The 19,203-nt window shown below is 30.6% G+C and overlaps 3 protein-coding genes across 5 annotated transcripts in view; 1 reads left to right on the top strand and 2 right to left on the bottom strand.

The window, feature by feature from the left end:
* LOC130443521 (moesin/ezrin/radixin homolog 1) overlaps positions 1 to 9,130 on the bottom strand; it is a 50,515-nt gene extending 41,385 nt beyond the window's left edge. Inside the window, exons 1-2 of one of the 3 annotated variants that reach the window (XM_056778216.1) lie at positions 8,970 to 9,130; positions 8,433 to 8,471 (exon numbers count right to left, since the gene is read on the bottom strand). In XM_056778216.1, coding sequence (XP_056634194.1) covers positions 8,433 to 8,444 — 12 coding nt within the window. In that variant the 5' untranslated portion in view covers positions 8,445 to 8,471; positions 8,970 to 9,130. Of the gene's footprint in view, positions 1 to 3,961; positions 4,095 to 4,914; positions 5,164 to 8,432; positions 8,472 to 8,969 lie in introns of those variants that run through there. The other 2 variants (XM_056778215.1, XM_056778214.1) reach the window with 2 other exon arrangements.
* Positions 9,131 to 11,947: 2,817 nt separating this feature from the next.
* Positions 11,948 to 14,521, bottom strand: LOC130443520 (zinc finger protein 16-like). The gene is made up of 5 exons (XM_056778213.1): positions 14,028 to 14,521; positions 13,329 to 13,848; positions 13,007 to 13,273; positions 12,396 to 12,534; positions 11,948 to 12,337 (listed from the first exon to the last, which is right to left on the bottom strand). The coding sequence occupies exons 1-5, from the start codon at positions 14,205 to 14,207 to the stop codon at positions 12,043 to 12,045; spliced, it is 1,401 nt and encodes a 466-aa protein (XP_056634191.1). The 5' UTR covers positions 14,208 to 14,521; the 3' UTR covers positions 11,948 to 12,042.
* A 196-nt stretch (positions 14,522 to 14,717) lies between these two features.
* LOC130443519 (U3 small nucleolar ribonucleoprotein protein MPP10) lies at positions 14,718 to 18,054 on the top strand. Its single transcript, XM_056778212.1, has 6 exons — positions 14,718 to 15,120; positions 15,592 to 16,508; positions 16,565 to 16,777; positions 17,363 to 17,617; positions 17,679 to 17,833; positions 17,887 to 18,054. Exons 1-6 carry the CDS (start codon positions 15,053 to 15,055, stop codon positions 18,028 to 18,030), a joined length of 1,752 nt encoding a protein of 583 aa, XP_056634190.1. The 5' UTR covers positions 14,718 to 15,052; the 3' UTR covers positions 18,031 to 18,054.
* The last annotated feature ends 1,149 nt before the right edge of the window (positions 18,055 to 19,203 follow it).

Genomic DNA, 19,203 nt, shown 5'->3' with positions numbered 1-19,203 from the left:
ATATGGGTTTTTACTAAAGTAGTTGGGTCGTTATGAGACACCCCGTATATTATAGAACCAGTTTACGAGTAAAATAAATCCTGGTTTTTCAATATGGGTTTTTACTAAAGTAGTTGGGTCGTTATGAGACACCCCGTATATTATAGAACCAGTTTACGAGTAAAATAAATCCTGGTTTTTCAATATGGGTTTTTACTAAAGTAGTTGGGTCGTTATGAGACACCCCGTATATTATAGAACCAGTTTACGAGTAAAATAAATCCTGGTTTTTCAATATGGGTGTTTACTAAAGTAGTTGGGTCGTTATGAGACACCCCGTATATTATAGAACCAGTTTACGAGTAAAATAAATCCTGGTTTTTCAATATGGGTTTTTACTAAAGTAGTTGGGTCGTTATGAGACACCCCGTATATTATAGAACCAGTTTACGAGTAAAATAAATCCTGGTTTTTCAATATGGGTTTTTACTAAAGTAGTTGGGTCGTTATGAGACACCCCGTATATTATAGAACCAGTTTACGAGTAAAATAAATCCTGGTTTTTCAATATGGGTTTTTACTAAAGTAGTTGGGTCGTTATGAGACACCCCGTATATTATAGAACCAGTTTACGAGTAAAATAAATCCTGGTTTTTCAATATGGGTTTTTACTAAAGTAGTTGGGTCGTTATGAGACACCCCGTATATTATAGAACCAGTTTACGAGTAAAATAAATCCTGGTTTTTCAATATGGGTGTTTACTAAAGTAGTTGGGTCGTTATGAGACACCCCGTATATTATAGAACCAGTTTACGAGTAAAATAAATCCTGGTTTTTCAATATGGGTTTTTACTAAAGTAGTTGGGTCGTTATGAGACACCCCGTATATTATAGAACCAGTTTACGAGTAAAATAAATCCTGGTTTTTCAATATGGGTTTTTACTAAAGTAGTTGGGTCGTTATGAGACACCCCGTATATTATAGAACCAGTTTACGAGTAAAATAAATCCTGGTTTTTCAATATGGGTGTTTACTAAAGTAGTTGGGTCGTTATGAGACACCCCGTATATTATAGAACCAGTTTACGAGTAAAATAAATCCTGGTTTTTCAATATGGGTTTTTACTAAAGTAGTTGGGTCGTTATGAGACACCCCGTATATTATAGAACCAGTTTACGAGTAAAATAAATCCTGGTTTTTCAATATGGGTGTTTACTAAAGTAGTTGGGTCGTTATGAGACACCCCGTATATTATAGAACCAGTTTACGAGTAAAATAAATCCTGGTTTTTCAATATGGGTGTTTACTAAAGTAGTTGGGTCGTTATGAGACACCCCGTATATTATAGAACCAGTTTACGAGTAAAATAAATCCTGGTTTTTCAATATGGGTTTTTACTAAAGTAGTTGGGTCGTTATGAGACACCCCGTATATTATAGAACCAGTTTACGAGTAAAATAAATCCTGGTTTTTCAATATGGGTTTTTACTAAAGTAATTTGGGTCGTTATGAGACACCCCGTATATTATAGAACCAGTTTACGAGTAAAATAAATCCTGGTTTTTCAATATGGGTTTTTACTAAAGTAGTTGAGTCGTTATGAGACACCCCGTATATTATAGAACCAGTTTACGAGTAAAATAAATCCTGGTTTTTCAATATGGGTGTTTACTAAAGTAGTTGAGTCGTTATGAGACAACCCGTATATTATAGAACCAGTTTACGAGTAAAATAAATCCTGGTTTTTCAATATGGGTTTTTACTAAAGTAGTTGGGTCGTTATGAGACACCCCGTATATTATAGAACCAGTTTACGAGTAAAATAAATCCTGGTTTTTCAATATGGGTTTTTACTAAAGTAGTTGGGTCGTTATGAGACACCCCGTATATTATAGAACCAGTTTACGAGTAAAATAAATCCTGGTTTTTCAATATGGGTTTTTACTAAAGTAGTTGGGTCGTTATGAGACACCCCGTATATTATAGAACCAGTTTACGAGTAAAATAAATCCTGGTTTTTCAATATGGGTTTTTACTAAAGTAGTTGGGTCGTTATGAGACACCCCGTATATTATAGAACCAGTTTACGAGTAAAATAAATCCTGGTTTTTCAATATGGGTGTTTACTAAAGTAGTTGGGTCGTTATGAGACACCCCGTATATTATAGAACCAGTTTACGAGTAAAATAAATCCTGGTTTTTCAATATGGGTTTTTACTAAAGTAGTTGAGTCGTTATGAGACAACCCGTATATTATAGAACCAGTTTACGAGTAAAATAAATCCTGGTTTTTCAATATGGGTTTTTACTAAAGTAGTTGGGTCGTTATGAGACACCCCGTATATTATAGAACCAGTTTACGAGTAAAATAAATCCTGGTTTTTCAATATGGGTTTTTACTAAAGTAGTTGGGTCGTTATGAGACACCCCGTATATTATAGAACCAGTTTACGAGTAAAATAAATCCTGGTTTTTCAATATGGGTGTTTACTAAAGTAGTTGGGTCGTTATGAACACCCCGTATATTATAGAACCAGTTTACGAGTAAAATAAATCCTGGTTTTTCAATATGGGTGTTTACTAAAGTAGTTGGGTCGTTATGAGACACCCCGTATATTATAGAACCAGTTTACGAGTAAAATAAATCCTGGTTTTTCAATATGGGTTTTTACTAAAGTAATTTGGGTCGTTATGAGACACCCCGTATATTATAGAACCAGTTTACGAGTAAAATAAATCCTGGTTTTTCAATATGGGTTTTTACTAAAGTAGTTGAGTCGTTATGAGACACCCCGTATATTATAGAACCAGTTTACGAGTAAAATAAATCCTGGTTTTTCAATATGGGTGTTTACTAAAGTAGTTGAGTCGTTATGAGACAACCCGTATATTATAGAACCAGTTTACGAGTAAAATAAATCCTGGTTTTTCAATATGGGTGTTTACTAAAGTAGTTGAGTCGTTATGAGACAACCCGTATATTATAGAACCAGTTTACGAGTAAAATAAATCCTGGTTTTTCAATATGGGTTTTTACTAAAGTAGTTGGGTCGTTATGAACACCCCGTATATTATAGAACCAGTTTACGAGTAAAATAAATCCTGGTTTTTCAATATGGGTTTTTACTAAAGTAGTTGGGTCGTTATGAGACACCCCGTATATTATAGAACCAGTTTACGAGTAAAATAAATCCTGGTTTTTCAATATGGGTGTTTACTAAAGTAGTTGGGTCGTTATGAGACACCCCGTATATTATAGAACCAGTTTACGAGTAAAATAAATCCTGGTTTTTCAATATGGGTTTTTACTAAAGTAATTTGGGTCGTTATGAGACACCCCGTATATTATAGAACCAGTTTACGAGTAAAATAAATCCTGGTTTTTCAATATGGGTTTTTACTAAAGTAGTTGAGTCGTTATGAGACACCCCGTATATTATAGAACCAGTTTACGAGTAAAATAAATCCTGGTTTTTCAATATGGGTGTTTACTAAAGTAGTTGGGTCGTTATGAGACACCCCGTATATTATAGAACCAGTTTACGAGTAAAATAAATCCTGGTTTTTCAATATGGGTGTTTACTAAAGTAGTTGGGTCGTTATGAGACACCCCGTATATTATAGAACCAGTTTACGAGTAAAATAAATCCTGGTTTTTCAATATGGGTGTTTACTAAAGTAGTTGGGTCGTTATGAGACACCCCGTATATTATAGAACCAGTTTACGAGTAAAATAAATCCTGGTTTTTCAATATGGGTTTTTACTAAAGTAGTTGAGTCGTTATGAGACACCCCGTATATTATAGAACCAGTTTACGAGTAAAATAAATCCTGGTTTTTCAATATGGGTTTTTACTGTTTCGGAAAATAACGTAATAAAAAAAAAAACAAAATAGATTCGAATTAAAATTTTTCAATAAATTTTCATTGTTAAAAAATGCAGGCGTGTGTAATTACATAATATACGAGAAAGAAAAAACCTTCAGATAAAGAATCCTTTCGTAACTATATTCACCAAGTAAACACAAAATTTCAATATAAAAACCACAACGAATTTAACGCACACTTCTTCTGGGAGACTTTTATAGAAACGTTAAACAAATACGCTGCAACAAAAACTAGTCTTCGGGTCTTTAAATAAAAAGAAAACGGAAAAAAACCCGAAACAAGGATGGAAACATTGAAATGTTTCGTGTTGGTAAGAGATAAACATATATATTCTTCACAAGGCTTTGTTGTCGTTAAGTGTTGTTACGATTATTTTATTAGGACAGACGGAATTGTGTATACTATAGGACGATTCAGAAAAATTGAATATTGTTTAAAATATAACAAGAAAAAATGGAACTTGAATCGTTAATAGTATAACAAACTAAACGTGAAATTAATCAGCTTTATTATGGGTATAAAAAAAAACATTCGAATGATTAATTTCATTTTTAGTTTACGGTATGATCTTTTCAATTTTTGAAAGTCGTCTGGATTTTTCTAAAATTTTTTTTAACCACGTCATCAGTTACTTAATGACTGGACACTGTATAATATGAAGTATCGAAGTCCACTCATTTGAAGGTAACGAACCTTTGATCAAAAATTTTACTATTTTTAAGTATTACGTTTTCCGGAAATAAATACATAACTGTTTTAAAGCATAATAAAATTATGGGATAGTACAGAAGAAGATAATGTGTATATATGCATATTATTACATAAATACCTTGAAATGTCTTATTGTATTAGATTTATGAAGATGTGCATAATGCATATCTAGTTTTTCCCATCAATTTTTTCCACCTTGACGTTATGGTGGGCGCACACCAAGGTTTTCTTTATAACCAATGAAAATTATTCAAAATTCAACATATTTAGTTGGTAAAAATTGAAAAAAAAACATTCTTAAAATACACTAATTTATATTTTTAAATTGTCATACCAATTTCCCTCCTGCGACCATTTTTATTCAATTCAATATCCGTTTTATAATTAAAATAAAAAACAACACTAAAATATAAGTTAATATATCACCGATTCACTTTCACAATACCGTCTCTAAACAAACAAAATCTAACTCTAACTCACGATGGCAAAAGTTGAAGATTCCAAGATCGACAACTCGTCGACCGTTAAAAAGTTTGTACATTACGGCAACGTTGCCGATACGCGTCACTACGATCAACAGGTAGGTATGTGTCGTAACGCTAATAACAGATAATTTGTTACGGATAACAGGTACGATGCCAATTACGTAATAAAACTAAAGAATGTTATGTTATCTACGTACTGATTTGCTTAAAAATCTCCTCGTTATGCTTAATAATAAGTTACAGGTTTTTTTCTAATAGATAAAGAACCAAAATTGTATAATTAACAAATATTGTAAAGCTATGCCGTGTATAAAACAATTATATATTCTTAAATTATTATAAATTTGGCAACGATGGTGAAAACGAACAGACGGTAACATTTCCAACCAATGGAAAAGTGTTATTTCACCCGGTTGCTTTTTTAACCAATTGTATCATGCGACGAACAATGCCAGATGCAAGTTCAAGCGAATCCAGTGGCGTACTATATTATTTTTTAGGAAAATTTAAAATAGAATATCAAATTTTTTATTAAAATTCGTAATGGATCAAAAATGAAACAAATATAATTTTGGAAGGATATAGAGTACGAAATAATAGGAAATTATTGAAACTCGAAATTTTTAACGTTTTTTTAGAGAAATCATTTCAATTTTAAGAAAAGAATTGAATCGAAAAAATAATTGCTTAAATTCGTTTTTTCAACAAATCAAAATTTTTTCAATGGAAACGGAAAAATCAATGAATATACATTCGAAAGAAAACAAATTAAATAAATATCGGTGGATAGACATATATTATTAATAATAATTATCGTCATAGTTAGTTTTTTATTCTAATTAAAAGTATGTAGCACGAGCCGCTACTGAGGATGACCACTACCTGTTATAGCATCAATAAATATATTTATAGTAAAATAATCAAATTTGTGTTAGAAATAGTGACTAAGACACAATGCTAGAGACTCAGAAATTAATATCATAACAAAAAGTTTGTTATAGTCCATTCGTACACCGATATTATTCAGTTTAGACATCTTGCATCTCATAAATCTGCAAGTTTTTGAATACATAACGGAATTAAATCCAGTATTCAATACACGCATTCATTAAAAACATCGGCATGTATTTCTAAATGTGTCTTTCTGGCATAACGATACGATTTATTAAGATTAACCTCATTTTTGTCGCTTTTACTGAGAAAAAATTGTTTTTGTTCATTTTATGCCCAAATAGTAGATTTTCAAATATTTATTTCAAAAGCTGTCTTTTGTTTTTAAAATTATTTTTCAAAATTATATCCATCTTGTTGTTATAAAAAAATCATTACCTAAGTTTATACAATGTTTGCGTAAATGATTATTTATATCGTACACAAGTTTTTTCGTGATTCAAATAGTTTAAAAATGGACGTTATAGGCGCTAAGTTCGGCTCTGACCATCACAAAAACCCGATTTATGATATTTCCATCAAAACAATATTTCAGTACATTTTGTCGTGTATAAGAGAATGTACTTGACAAAATATGGCATCACTGTATCGTATGGAAACGATTGACAGTAAATTGGAGGCGATACTTTTTTTAATTTCAAATAAAAAAATGGTAAGATATGCATTTTAAGTAAAAAAAAAACATCGACTAATTTCATCCTCCTTATAACAGAAATGTCATATTTTAAATACGCTTTAAAAAGTTTGTTACTTGGAACCCGAACATTTAAAAATGGCGACGTAACGTCACTACTAATACGACGTATTCTGGCAGCATTTACATTGTTGCCAGGTTTTCTGTTTATCGGGAACTATAAAGAAATTCAATTATTTTAACAATATTTATTTTTGAAAAAATGATATATATTTTCCTTGTAATGTTTTTTATATTTGTCATAATTTTGGAGTTGTATCTGAATTAACCGAGTTAAAATAATAGATCTGACAACAATGTAAATACCATAATAGAAAATCTTCACGAACGAAAGGAACTAGTGTGAGAGTGCGACGAATTTAGTTGTATTTTAATAAGTAAACTGAGAGTCGTAAAGTTTTTCACCGATAAACCTTATTATAATAAACTGATGACCTCATAGTCGCTGATAATCAATCATTTAAAACATGATATTGTAATCTTCATCCTTTTTGATGATATCAAATCCAGTATTGTTAAAAATTGAGATAAAAGTCTTATTTTTAAATAGTCAATTGTGAAAAAATATGTTGTTTTGAAAACTATCATTAATGTCTCATATTCAGTAGAAATTATATTAAATCGATAAGATATTAAATTCTCGAAAAAAAAAACACAATAAAAAGAGTTTAATTTCAAAGCTCAACTAAGCCATGATAAACAATATTATTTTTTATTTAATAAACGTACAGAGTTGGACCAGAAAATCAGGTTCCTTTTTGGACTTGCAACTTTAATTTAATTTTTTTTTTAATTTTTAATTAAACTGACCAAATATTTATATAAGCTAACCAATTATAATAAAGTTTCTCAATGACCTTGAAAATTTTAATCAAAAAAATTTTTAATTCGCCCATGAATTAATAAGACTTTTTATGACCAATTTTTGATCTTTCAGATGGTATAATTGGTCAATCGAATTTCCACACTAACAATCAACTTGATCCTACCCTGTATTTTACACTTTTTGTAAATATTCGAGTTTTACATAAATGAATATACACTTAATAATATTTAATACATTGAACTATAAATGTCTTGTTTTATCACAAGTGCGCATGTGCAAATAATGTTTACGCCGCAATCCGCTAGACCGCGGTAGTAGCAAAGATGGCGACTGATGAACCGAAAGTTTACATTCAGCAGCTGTTACTAAAGACATTTGGGATGCTCACATTCAACATTTATAAACCTTTAAATAAAACTGTTGGGAGTTGCTTGTTTCATTTATTGTAACAAGTATTATAAATCGATATTAACTTATAAATACCCTATATACCCATAATTATTTCAAGACATTTTCGTCCGATATCCTTTTCTCACAAAGCCAAAGTTATATTTAGGTACACGCGACTTCCTAATAATAGAAAGTGTGGAATCATCGTATTTTAACAGTATTTATCTTACAATTTTAAACGATAATAAATTTTAGGATTATATTGAACGTTAAACATAATTCAACACAATAAAACTCTTAATATTTATTATATTGGAATTAATTCTTGAAGGTTACTTTATACTTTACTAGACCTGGGACAACTATTTCGTTCCACCCCGTACACTCTCACCTAGATAAACACGGCAACAGGTGTCTATGAAACGTGTCTATACAATTTTTTATTGGAGGTATGAAGATGTTAAGCTTTTATTACTAAAAATAATTGGAATTTGATTGGTACTTACTTGTTTTGGCATTTTGGATGATTTTTTTCTTACAGTGATCTGTAAAATAAATAGAATGAACGTTGAAATTTACGAACATGCACAAATATACTGTTATAATACGATAAACTATGTGAAGATTTTAGTTCATTTAAAAATTTGTTAGTAGATTAATGGATAAATACGGAAAAATTCATAGCACTACAATTATTCGTATGAAAAAATACTTTGAAATTAGAAACTTTGAATACCTATTCATTAATTCTCTATACTACCCACTTTAATATCTATTCTGAAAATACCTAATCAAATTATCCATACCTGTCAATAGAAAACCTGTTTTTGAAAAGTAAATAAAAAGGTGAAATCTCATTTAGGTTTATAGTGAGTAATAAGGTTACGAAGTTTCGGTAATTTATGTATATTTAATATGTTGCAATCTTAAACGACAGGTAGAATTCCGTTGTACCTAATTTTAATAGCCGGTTTATGACATTATGGCGTTAAGGCTGTAGTGAATTCTTCTACGTAAACTTGAAATGATGTGTTTATACTTACCGGAAATTAATTAGCTGAAGGGTTTTCGACTTTTTATCCACCACATGAAGTTTCACACGCGATATTATTCGGGCACACACCCTTTACACACACGACACGAGACAACTTTATCGTGACAAATTGTCAAGAATCAGCTAAATGATGGAAATTGTTCGTGAATCAACCGCTAGGAAGTTTGACATGTGACGTACAACATGCTGCCATCTGTATTTAACTAGATAGAACGAAAGAGAAATTATTTTAATTTTCCTAAATATCTCTCCTTCGGTCAATCTTAGAGGTCACGATAAAAATATAAAATTTTAAAAAATGTAAATCGAAAATAGAATAGCCGTATATTTCAATAACATAAACTTTCTTCCATGAACGCAGGCATGATGAAATCTTTAGGGATTCTATGTTACGATGAATAAATTCCTTTACTGTTTATCTAGGTATAGATTTATAGACAAATCGTGTAATTACTCTCATATTATTATTATTGCACCGGAGAAGAACACAAATGCAGACGATATATTCGATTTTAATAATTATTTTATTTGGTTTAAAATTGAAAAAGATGAAAACAGCGTTGTCAAATCTCACAGTAATTATAATATTTTCTGACAGAAACAAAATATAATAGTAGTAATATAGTATGTGTACAGTATAGTAAATTTAAAATTTGAATTAGATATTACTCTTCTTTATATATAAAACTTTGCTATTAGCGATAATGTAATTGAAGAATTTATAATTATTTTGTTTCAAATGCTTGTTTTTACTCGTGGTAACAATGATTAGTGATTGTGCTGTTATTTTTCGATATCAATGAAAACAGCACTATAACCATGAGCGTAACAATATAACAATATATGAATACTAAAAAAATATTGGATATGAATACGATCCTTTTACTATTTACAGTTTGTAAAAGTGAGGAAGTCATCATTCTCTCAAAAATAATACGAACCAAAATTTGGGGTCAATAACACAAATTAAATTAAGGCTTGTTTTGTCTACTACGACAATATGGCCGATGTTTCAAATCACGTAACTCGAAATGACCTATTAGATTCAATTTTTGTTCTGTTCTTGTAACTACAGAAATGTCAAAAGTAATTAAATTCTAATGACAGCATGTAACTTTGGGTTTTACGATAAGTTGGTAGAAATGGAATGATATGTTTAACATCGTTGCCACGTTATAATATCTTTCCTTTTGTCGGTATAAAACGATTTTGTTCCACATTAGATTACATTCAATTCTACAATTGGGAAAATATTTAAATTTGAAAATTGTAAGTATTTTGAAATTGCTTGCTTTTCACAGTAAACCGATAACCAATACCAGCATGTTTCACAGGTTCCAATTGTCACGACTAATGTCATTATTAATCTATATCTAACGATTTATATCCATTCACAATAAATTTTCGTATAGTTGCCGATAACCACGCTTTTCTTATTCTACATGTGGCAACATCTCTCTGTCACATGTCAGTTTATGAAGAGTAAAGATAAAACTTATGAGTGATAAATCATTTGAATGTTGTAAATAAATTTAAATTACTATAAACTAGGAAAAAATCATTAGAAATAATAATTTTAATTTGATTACCATCTACTTTTTTTTAATACAGGAAAAATAAGTAGCACAGGAAAGAGGAAGACAAGGGAAAACAATACAACAAAAAATTGGATGCGTGGAAAATATGAATAAAAGGAGAATAAAAACTAGAATTTCAATATTATGATGCTCGGATGTACATAAAGGGTTCGATAGAAGAAGATAAATCGATTTTGGGCAAGTTTTAATGTCGTGTAAACATTCTAGCAGATCAAGTTGTTGCCTACTTTTCTTACAATCAGATGAAAATATTTATTAAAAGGTTTGATAACATTTCATACTAATTCTAATTAATGACTTAATCACGGGATGATAACTTACCGTAACAAAGCTTTAGAGGTATTATTGAGCCTGTCTCTCTTTTACCATATAGTGAAAAAATACATCTATCGGCCCTTACAGGGTAATACAAACAAAAAATTGAAATCAGGAAATCTGAGAATCGATAAAACTAGAAAGCAGTGACAAACCAATTGACCGAAAACACAGCAAGATGAACTTGACATCTAATTCGAAGTGCTAATCAATAACCTCAAATTATGGGTTATTAAAATGATTTGTAAGCTTGAAATGTTCAAAACTCACATAAGGAATTGAACTAAGCACTTTTGAATCAAAATTAGTCCACTAGGAAAATCAGTCACCAGTTTTCAGGTAGAGTCAAGCTACCTTGAAGATCTTGAAAGCTATTAAGTACACATCTAAGCTAGCTAACTCTAAAAACAATAGCTAATAGAACAAAGTAACCATAATGTTGTTAACAGGGTATGTTAGACAATGAGGAAACAGAGAACCTTGCTAAAAAATTAAGAATCAAATGGAGTTTTACTGGAGCAACACTGCAGGCCTAAGACAATTCAGAAGATTCATAACTATATTAGCTAAGAAGTCTGAAGAACTTCTGGTGGTGACCAGAAACGACATGAAACTGGTGATCAGTCACTGCCCCGTTAAATAATATCTCTATAGGATTCGGTAAAGAAGCCAGGGAAATAGTCCATTTCATCAAAAGGCTAAAGTACTTCGAAGGAGCACTACTTGGAACACAAAAACCCCAAGAAAATTGTCTCCTTTGGAAGGAGTCTACGTGTTTTGGAAGCAGAACAACAAGTTGTAGAATCTTGTACAAAATATCTTCTAGATATAGTTGTAGAGTGGCTGAAAAGCCTTAGTGACATCCCCCAAATAATCTACAACCTCTATTCCATTTTTTTTAAATAAATCGATTTTAAGCAAGTTTCAATGTTACATACATCACTAAAATTTTTTTTTGTGAGAGGAAGTTCGATCAAAACCCATACTAATTTTACTTTAGATTACTGACATGATATAAAAGCGGTTCAATTAGGATGTGAAATAATAAATAGCATTTCAGTTGTCATTTAATTTTAATAAATAAAAAAAAACGATTCGTCCGTTTTGGACAATTAAAATATCATTTTATATAATTTTTTTATCCCCAATCTAATCACCGTGACCAGTTTGGACGAAATGTCTTTTCAATGAACTTTTATCCGTGAAAGCCTTGTCACAACCTGGACACTTGAACGTTTTACCAGTATGAGTGATCAGATGCCTGCTGAGTCCGGAAGCGTGACAAAACACTTTCGGACAAAGCGAACAATAATGTAATTCCAAATCGTCCGGGTTTGTAGCTATATGGGTCCTCATGTGGATACGTAAAGGTTCTTTCTGTGCGAAACCTTTATTGCAATGAGGACAAGTGTATGGTTTTTGACCGGTGTGGGTCATCAAGTGCCTGAAAAAAATAGATAAATAAATAATCGATCAATACTATTGAATTTAACAAAAAATACCTATAGAGAATTTCCTTTTGTGCGAAGCTCTTTTGACATGCTTCGCATTGGAATGGTCTTTCACCGGTGTGGCTTCGTTCATGACGAACTAGTGCAGATCTAGACGGAAACCATTTTTCACAAATACCACAACTAAATCCTGTAAATAATCAAATCAAAAGGATATTTATTATACACTAAAAATTTCAACCTATCAATTTATTTTCACAAGAAAAGGAAGATACGATCTTTGTTTCCCACTTAATGTCCTTTGGAGAAGCTAATTGGTCATTATGGGATTTTATTTCATTTCGGTTATACAAAGTCAGAGAATTTTGTTCTTTTCAATTTTTCGCTTTGACCAAGAATTGAAGCTCCTCAGGGTCACAGATGTTTTGGATCAGGTACCTTTCAATACATACATGCTAGCCTTTGTCGAATGCCTGGACTATATCAAAAAATAGTCTTCCAAGGATTAATGATCCAAACCACAACCACAAACCTCTCTTTTTCTCTCATATACCAATAATTACAAAACTAATAATAAATTTTGAAAATATCAATAAATTTGTGTCATATTGATTATTTTACTAAAACTACAATTATGTTTAATGGATCTTTAATTTACTAACCTTTCTGTTGCATATGAACTGAGGCGTGTCTCTTCAATTGTATCCTTCTTGAGAAGGATTTAGGGCAGTTGGGACATTGGAAAATGCGAGCTTCTCCATCAGAATTCACTTCTTGTTCAAAGGAACTTGGTCGAACAGTATCGGCTACTTCCTCAGTCAGTAGTTCCATTACAATAACTGAACCGTCTTCAGTTGTAACTTCTACTTGGGTGGATTTACCTTCAGATTGATTGAGCTTCATTTGTACTGGACCTCCCAAATTTAATCCTGTATCAATAAAGTGGTTTGTCCAAATTTAAATGAAATTTTCAACTTTATTTACCTGCTTGATTGGCTAGAGTTGCTTTTACAGCATCTGTAATAACATCTATGTTAGTTTCTTCTAAATAGTTCTCTCCGTTTTCCTCAAGTTGATATATATTATCTTGAATTTCCTCTGTATAAGTATCGTTTTCATTTTTCAATAATAAATTTGTGTTCAAAGTACAGTTTTCTTTATCCAAATCGTCAGTTTCCTTAGGGAGAGTTATGTTTTCTGGATCCTGTTCAGGTTCTTGTTCCTGTTGGATGTAAGCTACTTTAGTAACCCCTACTAAATCTTGTTCGGTACTAGGTTCTTCTTCGGTTTGTTCAGGAACTTCGTCCTGATTCATTTCAACGTCATTTTCTTCCGTCTGCATATTGCAGTCTTCTTTCTCATACTCATCCTCAGGTAGATCTCTCAGGTGAAGTCTTAACTTTAAATCTGAGTTTTCGCATTTCTTGCGAAAATTATAAGATTTCTCCAACTGATATTTACAGGGACGACAAATTTTGTCTGGTAAGCCATCTCCTTCGAAAACCTATTTTTATGAAAAAAATCCTTTGCTAATCTAATATGCAAGTTTTAATGTGAAAATTATTTATAACATCTTAATAATAAAATTAAATATACAATAGGTAGTTGTAGCCACAACTTTTTTTATTAATGAATTTAATACTTAGGTTAGATTTTTAAATCTATATTATTTAAAAAACTTACCACAAGGGCCACACAAGCCATAATTTTAAGTGTGAGAGGTACGGCATCTTCGTTGGTATAGATTGGCATCAATTCATCTTCCTTATTCATACATAGTCTGCAGATTTCATTCAAATCTATGATAACTTCTTCACTGTCCGGTCCTAGAGCGCCCGTTTTCTTCCGACTATATGTTTTCATTTTTGATAATTCCAGATTGATAAACTAGGTAACTATTTATTACAAGCAACTCGGTTACTGTTTTACCTTGTCTACGTGTGTGTAACAGCAAATGGCGTTGCAGTCTGTCAAATCTTCTGATAGATTCCTTTGTTATTTTTTTCAAGTTTACTCTTGTTTTATTTTAATTGTTCATCTATCTATTATTCCTCAATTGAAAATACTTATATAGAAATAATTAATGTAATGAAATTGTAATTTGCTTAAAAATATATATTGAACGTTTTTGAAGTTTTTTATATATAATTTATAAATATTACTCTTTACTAACAGATGGCAGAAGGTACAGAACATTGATAAAATACATAAAACCATAGAACACAATTAATTTTATTTCTATGATAAAAAATCTCTAAAACTTTCGTTTTATATTTAATATTATTTTTAATTCCATTTTCTACTAAATATTTTTGAGAATCTATATTTTATATTTTCATAATAACAAATATAAAGCTAATAATATTTAACATTGCTAAAAGTGTCAACAGTTTAGTCTGTGGTTTGTCAAAGCATCCGTATAAAAGTTATCTATGTGTCAAAGTCAATGCATCTGACATTACTTGTGAAACACGTGCTTATATTGAAAAAGTTTGTTGACTATCTTTAAATTAACCGGTCCACGAATGTAATTATGAATTGATTCTAATTTAGTTTATCATATATTCAAAATAAATGTACAGAGCTTTACTGAAAACTATCAAACTTTTAATAAATAGTGGTATACATCAATATGTTTAAATGAAATTGATGAACCTGTGGAATTAAAACAAAGTAATTATTCTCCGAACAAAATATAATTTAACGAAATGAATGAATTGGAGATATTTTTTAAAGATTTTCAACAGCTAACAAAAAAACCAGAACAGTTTTTGAGGTAAGTTCTTTAATAGATAATGATATAGAATGTTTTAATTAGTTGTGTTCATTTGTATAGTAAAGGACTAATTTATTTTACTTTTCTCTATTTATTTGAACTAGTATACGGAAAAATTTGAAATATATTTGATACATAATATTTGAAATTAAAGGACTATAGAATGATTCATAAAGTAGTTTTGTACATTATAAGTGCGAATCATGTTTCTGAACCAATTCATCTCTTTAATTTTCTATCTTTTGCTTTTTCTTTGCTTGGACTTATCATATTACGATTTCGTCCAAATGAGAAATTTGATTATTTCACTCACTGTTTATGAATAATTTGTTTATGAAAGTTGTAATTTGGCACAATTTTATAATATCAATCAATTTTGGGACTCTATGGGCTCTCTACAAGAGAATAATTATTTTGACAATTTTTCAAATATATTTTTTGGGTTTTTACGAAGCCATTTTAATATTACAGTGCTGATGAGAATCTTCCTGAATCAATAAAGACAAATTTAAAAGATTTTTATGATTTTCTAAAAAAACAAGAAAAAAAATTGGCAAATTCAAAAGGATTGCCAAAATTACATATTAAAAATTTTGATACTGAACAAATTTGGCAAGAGATTGAACTACAAAATAATAGTGTCCTTACAAAATCTGTACACAGTATTCCCAAATTATTAATAAATAAAGAAAAATTAGTATTTTCGAATTTGGAAAGTTTAAATGAAGAGGAAGAAAGTGAAGATGATAAAAATGAAGAAGAAAAGGATAATCACTCTGATATATCTATAACAAATGAACTATTAGATAAACAAGATTGTGACGATACTGATAGCCATTCAGAAAATGAATTGAATTCTTCAACTAAAGAAAATTTCACTTCTAAGAAAGAATCGGTAGTAGATGACGATTTTTTCAAGCTGGACGAAATGGAAAATTTTTTGAAAACTGAAGAAAAGAAGGAGCAGCATACAGAAAAGAACTCTAAGAAACAAGAAGAAGATTCGGAATCCGACGAAGAAGAAGATAGTATAGATCTATTTGAGGAAGAATCAGATGAAGAAAACGACAAGAGTCGTACAGCAAAATTCAAAGATTTCTTCAGAGCTAATAATCCTGAAGGAGAAAAAAAAACAAAAAGAAATAAATTTTTTGAACAGATGGACATTGAAGAACAAAACTACCCTGACGAAGAAATACCAAATCATCCAGAGCAAAAATCTACATTGGAATTGAGACAAGAAAGACTTGAGAAGAAAATTGGAGAACTAGAAGAGAATGCTATTAGTGACAAACCGTGGACGTTGAAAGGAGAAATTTTAGCAGAGAATAGACCACAAAATTCGTTATTAGAAGAAATTTTAGAATTCGATATGACATCTAGACCAGGTACGTCTATTCAAATTTTAATAAATCATATTTCATAATCATTGATTCCGTTTTAGCTCCAGTTATAACAGAAACCACTACCATGCAACTGGATTCTATAATAAGGCAACGAATCAAAGATAAAGCTTTTGATAGTGTTATCAGGAAGGAAAAACCCCTTCTAACTCCATTAGAATACAAAAAGAAACTCACTTTGGACCAAGAAAAAAGCAAACATTCATTAGCTCAGATTTACGAGAAGGAATATCTTGAAGAACAAGCTGCCTTAGGTAAGTTATGTATAGAAAACCTCAAATTAGATTGGTTGTGGTTCATTCAGTTCGAGACCCCATTTATTTCCCACAATTTGGAAATTAAAGGATCATCCTTATCCTGATGTTTTTCACCTTCCTTTCTTCTCCCCATTTCTAGAGTCTTGTGCCAACAGTTCAATCACACACGGTTTCAAGGGGTGGTCATGACCCCCTTCCAAATTTCAGGGAATGTGTCTACAGAATACTGGAAGCTGCTACTGGACTTTCGTTGCTTGTTAATAAGAACCATGGTGGTTTTTTTTATTTGCTGGTTTATAATAAATATAAAAATGGCCCCAAGACGCTCCCCTGCTTTTATTAATTTTTTTTCTTTGAGTGCTCGATTGATTTGTGTGGCTTATCCTGTGGATTTGTTGTTAAATTGAATCCCAAATCCAACCTCTTCAGTGTTTGGAACTGAGTTTATTATTTGTAGTACTAATCTTTCAAGGACTTTCGACAGGACAAAAAAAATTGTTTAAATAAAGGAAAAATTGTAGAAATGATATAATGTCATTTATTTTATACCTGGTAAGTACATAATGTATAATTTATTTTAAGATCCTACTAATGCTGATAAAGATGAAGAAGAACCAGAGTTACATAAAGAAATAAAAACTATGATGCGTGATTTATTTAATAAACTAGATGCACTTTCAAACTTCCATTTCACCCCGAAACCCGCTATACCCGAAATGAAAATAATTAATAATTTGCCAGCGATTACTATAGAAGAAGTAGCTCCAGTTACTTCGACCGAAGCATCTCTTCTAGCTCCAGAAGAGATTAGAAATAAACCGAAAGGAGATATTCTTGGTAAGAATTTGTTTTTATTATGAAATTCTATATATATATTTATGGAACGGTTGTGTTTTAGGTGATAGCGAAAAGACTAAAACGGATAAAAAGAGGGAAAGAAGGAAAAAGAAGCTGAAGCAAAAGAAACACCATGTTCTTATTAGTAAAAATATGTTATCTAATGGCAAGAAGAAAGACGATAATGCAGTTCTTAAACATAGAAATACGAAAATGGTGAGGAATACATTTCATTTATTTGATAATAAATTTATTACTTTTTGTTGTAGATGGAACAGAAGAATAGTAAAAAGATAAGTTCTAAACAATTCTTTACACAGCTGCAGGAAGAGGCTAAGAGTCACATCAACAAAAAAATTCAAACTACCACAAAAGAAAAAAATAAATTAAACGCTAGAAAAATTAAATTATAATATTCAATATTATTGTTTATTTATTAAATAAATAATATTTCTATAGTTACTATTTCGTTTTATTGTAAACTTTTGATCAGATGTCTACTAATGCTAGATTATAACTGGTACTCTTAAGAGAAACGCACTAATTCAGAATCCTGCCAATGTTGCTGGCACATACTCTATTCGTAAGCATATTCTGATGATGTTTATTAATTAATCATTCTATTCGATTTTTTTGGCATTTTGCTTTGGTCCAATTAGAAAAAAAAGGAATAAGAAGAGCCACACAAAAAAGAAATTCGAAGTATTAAGGAAAAGCAACACAGCGATGTATTAAGCACTCCTATTTAATTCATTCTCCTTGATTGAAAGAAAAACGAATATATGTAGTCACCCAACAGGTTCCCATAACAAGATGTTATATCTTGTTATATATCCCAAATTGATTTTCCTAAACCACCTTTCTAGAAATTCAACAAGATCGCCGATATTCTTAAAAGAAGACAAATAAAAACTCCATTCTGTACTAGCAACACATTTTTTATTAAATTGTCTTGAAATTTCTATAATTGTAATAATAAATATTGTTAAAAAACCAATTAACGCAATACAAAAGTTTTATAATCGATACGATTCATCAATCCACAAATCTTTTAGATTAATAATTTTAAAACAACCTCCGTATTTAGAGACTAGATATATTCTTTCACTCTGTATACAATATTTTACTTACCATACAGATTTAAAATTGAAATAATATTTTTGCATAAGTTCAGGTCTCTTTTTGATATCGTTTTCTACTATTTATCATTTTTGTTTTATCATTTTGTTCCAACCCGCTAATTTGGACCGTACTTGGAACAGTTATTTGATGCGTTTCTTATAGGTTCGTTCCAACCATTGAATTGAATTAAATTTACGTACGGTGACTGTTCCAATCGGGGCTTATAGTTATATAAACGATTCTCTTTTGCGTTCCAAGCGACTTAAGTATCGTTTGAGAATCGTTTTCGGTCTTTTCGATACTTGGTTAATAGCAAGTACTGTTACTATAGCCGGATATTGCTCAGAAAATGTTTATAAACTTTTCCAATAACCGATCCAGACTCGTATATTGAAACGAACTTTTACCTTTCAATTTTATGATTGGAACGAACCTATGAACTATTATAGAATATATGTTATGTA

This window comes from Diorhabda sublineata, chromosome 4 (assembly GCF_026230105.1).
Source record: "Diorhabda sublineata isolate icDioSubl1.1 chromosome 4, icDioSubl1.1, whole genome shotgun sequence".
NCBI lineage: Eukaryota > Metazoa > Arthropoda > Insecta > Coleoptera > Chrysomelidae > Diorhabda > Diorhabda sublineata.
This window is presented reverse-complemented; position numbering and strand designations above follow the sequence as displayed.

Bases quoted from the DNA above. Each gene is read 5' to 3' on its own strand.
- LOC130443520 (XM_056778213.1), bottom strand. From the start codon at position 14,207: ATGAAAACATATAGTCGGAAGAAAACGGGCGCTCTAGGACCGGACAGT. The intron at 12,535-13,006 runs GTTAGTAAATTA...GATTATTTACAG, and splicing joins AGTTCATATGCAACAGAAAG to GATTTAGTTGTGGTATTTGT. The intron at 12,338-12,395 runs GTATTTTTTGTT...TATTTTTTTCAG, and splicing joins CAAAAGGAAATTCTCTATAG to GCACTTGATGACCCACACCG.
- LOC130443519 (XM_056778212.1), top strand. From the start codon at position 15,053: ATGAATGAATTGGAGATATTTTTTAAAGATTTTCAACAGCTAACAAAA. The intron at 17,618-17,678 runs GTAAGAATTTGT...GTTGTGTTTTAG, and splicing joins ACCGAAAGGAGATATTCTTG to GTGATAGCGAAAAGACTAAA. The intron at 17,834-17,886 runs GTGAGGAATACA...TTTTTGTTGTAG, and splicing joins AACATAGAAATACGAAAATG to ATGGAACAGAAGAATAGTAA.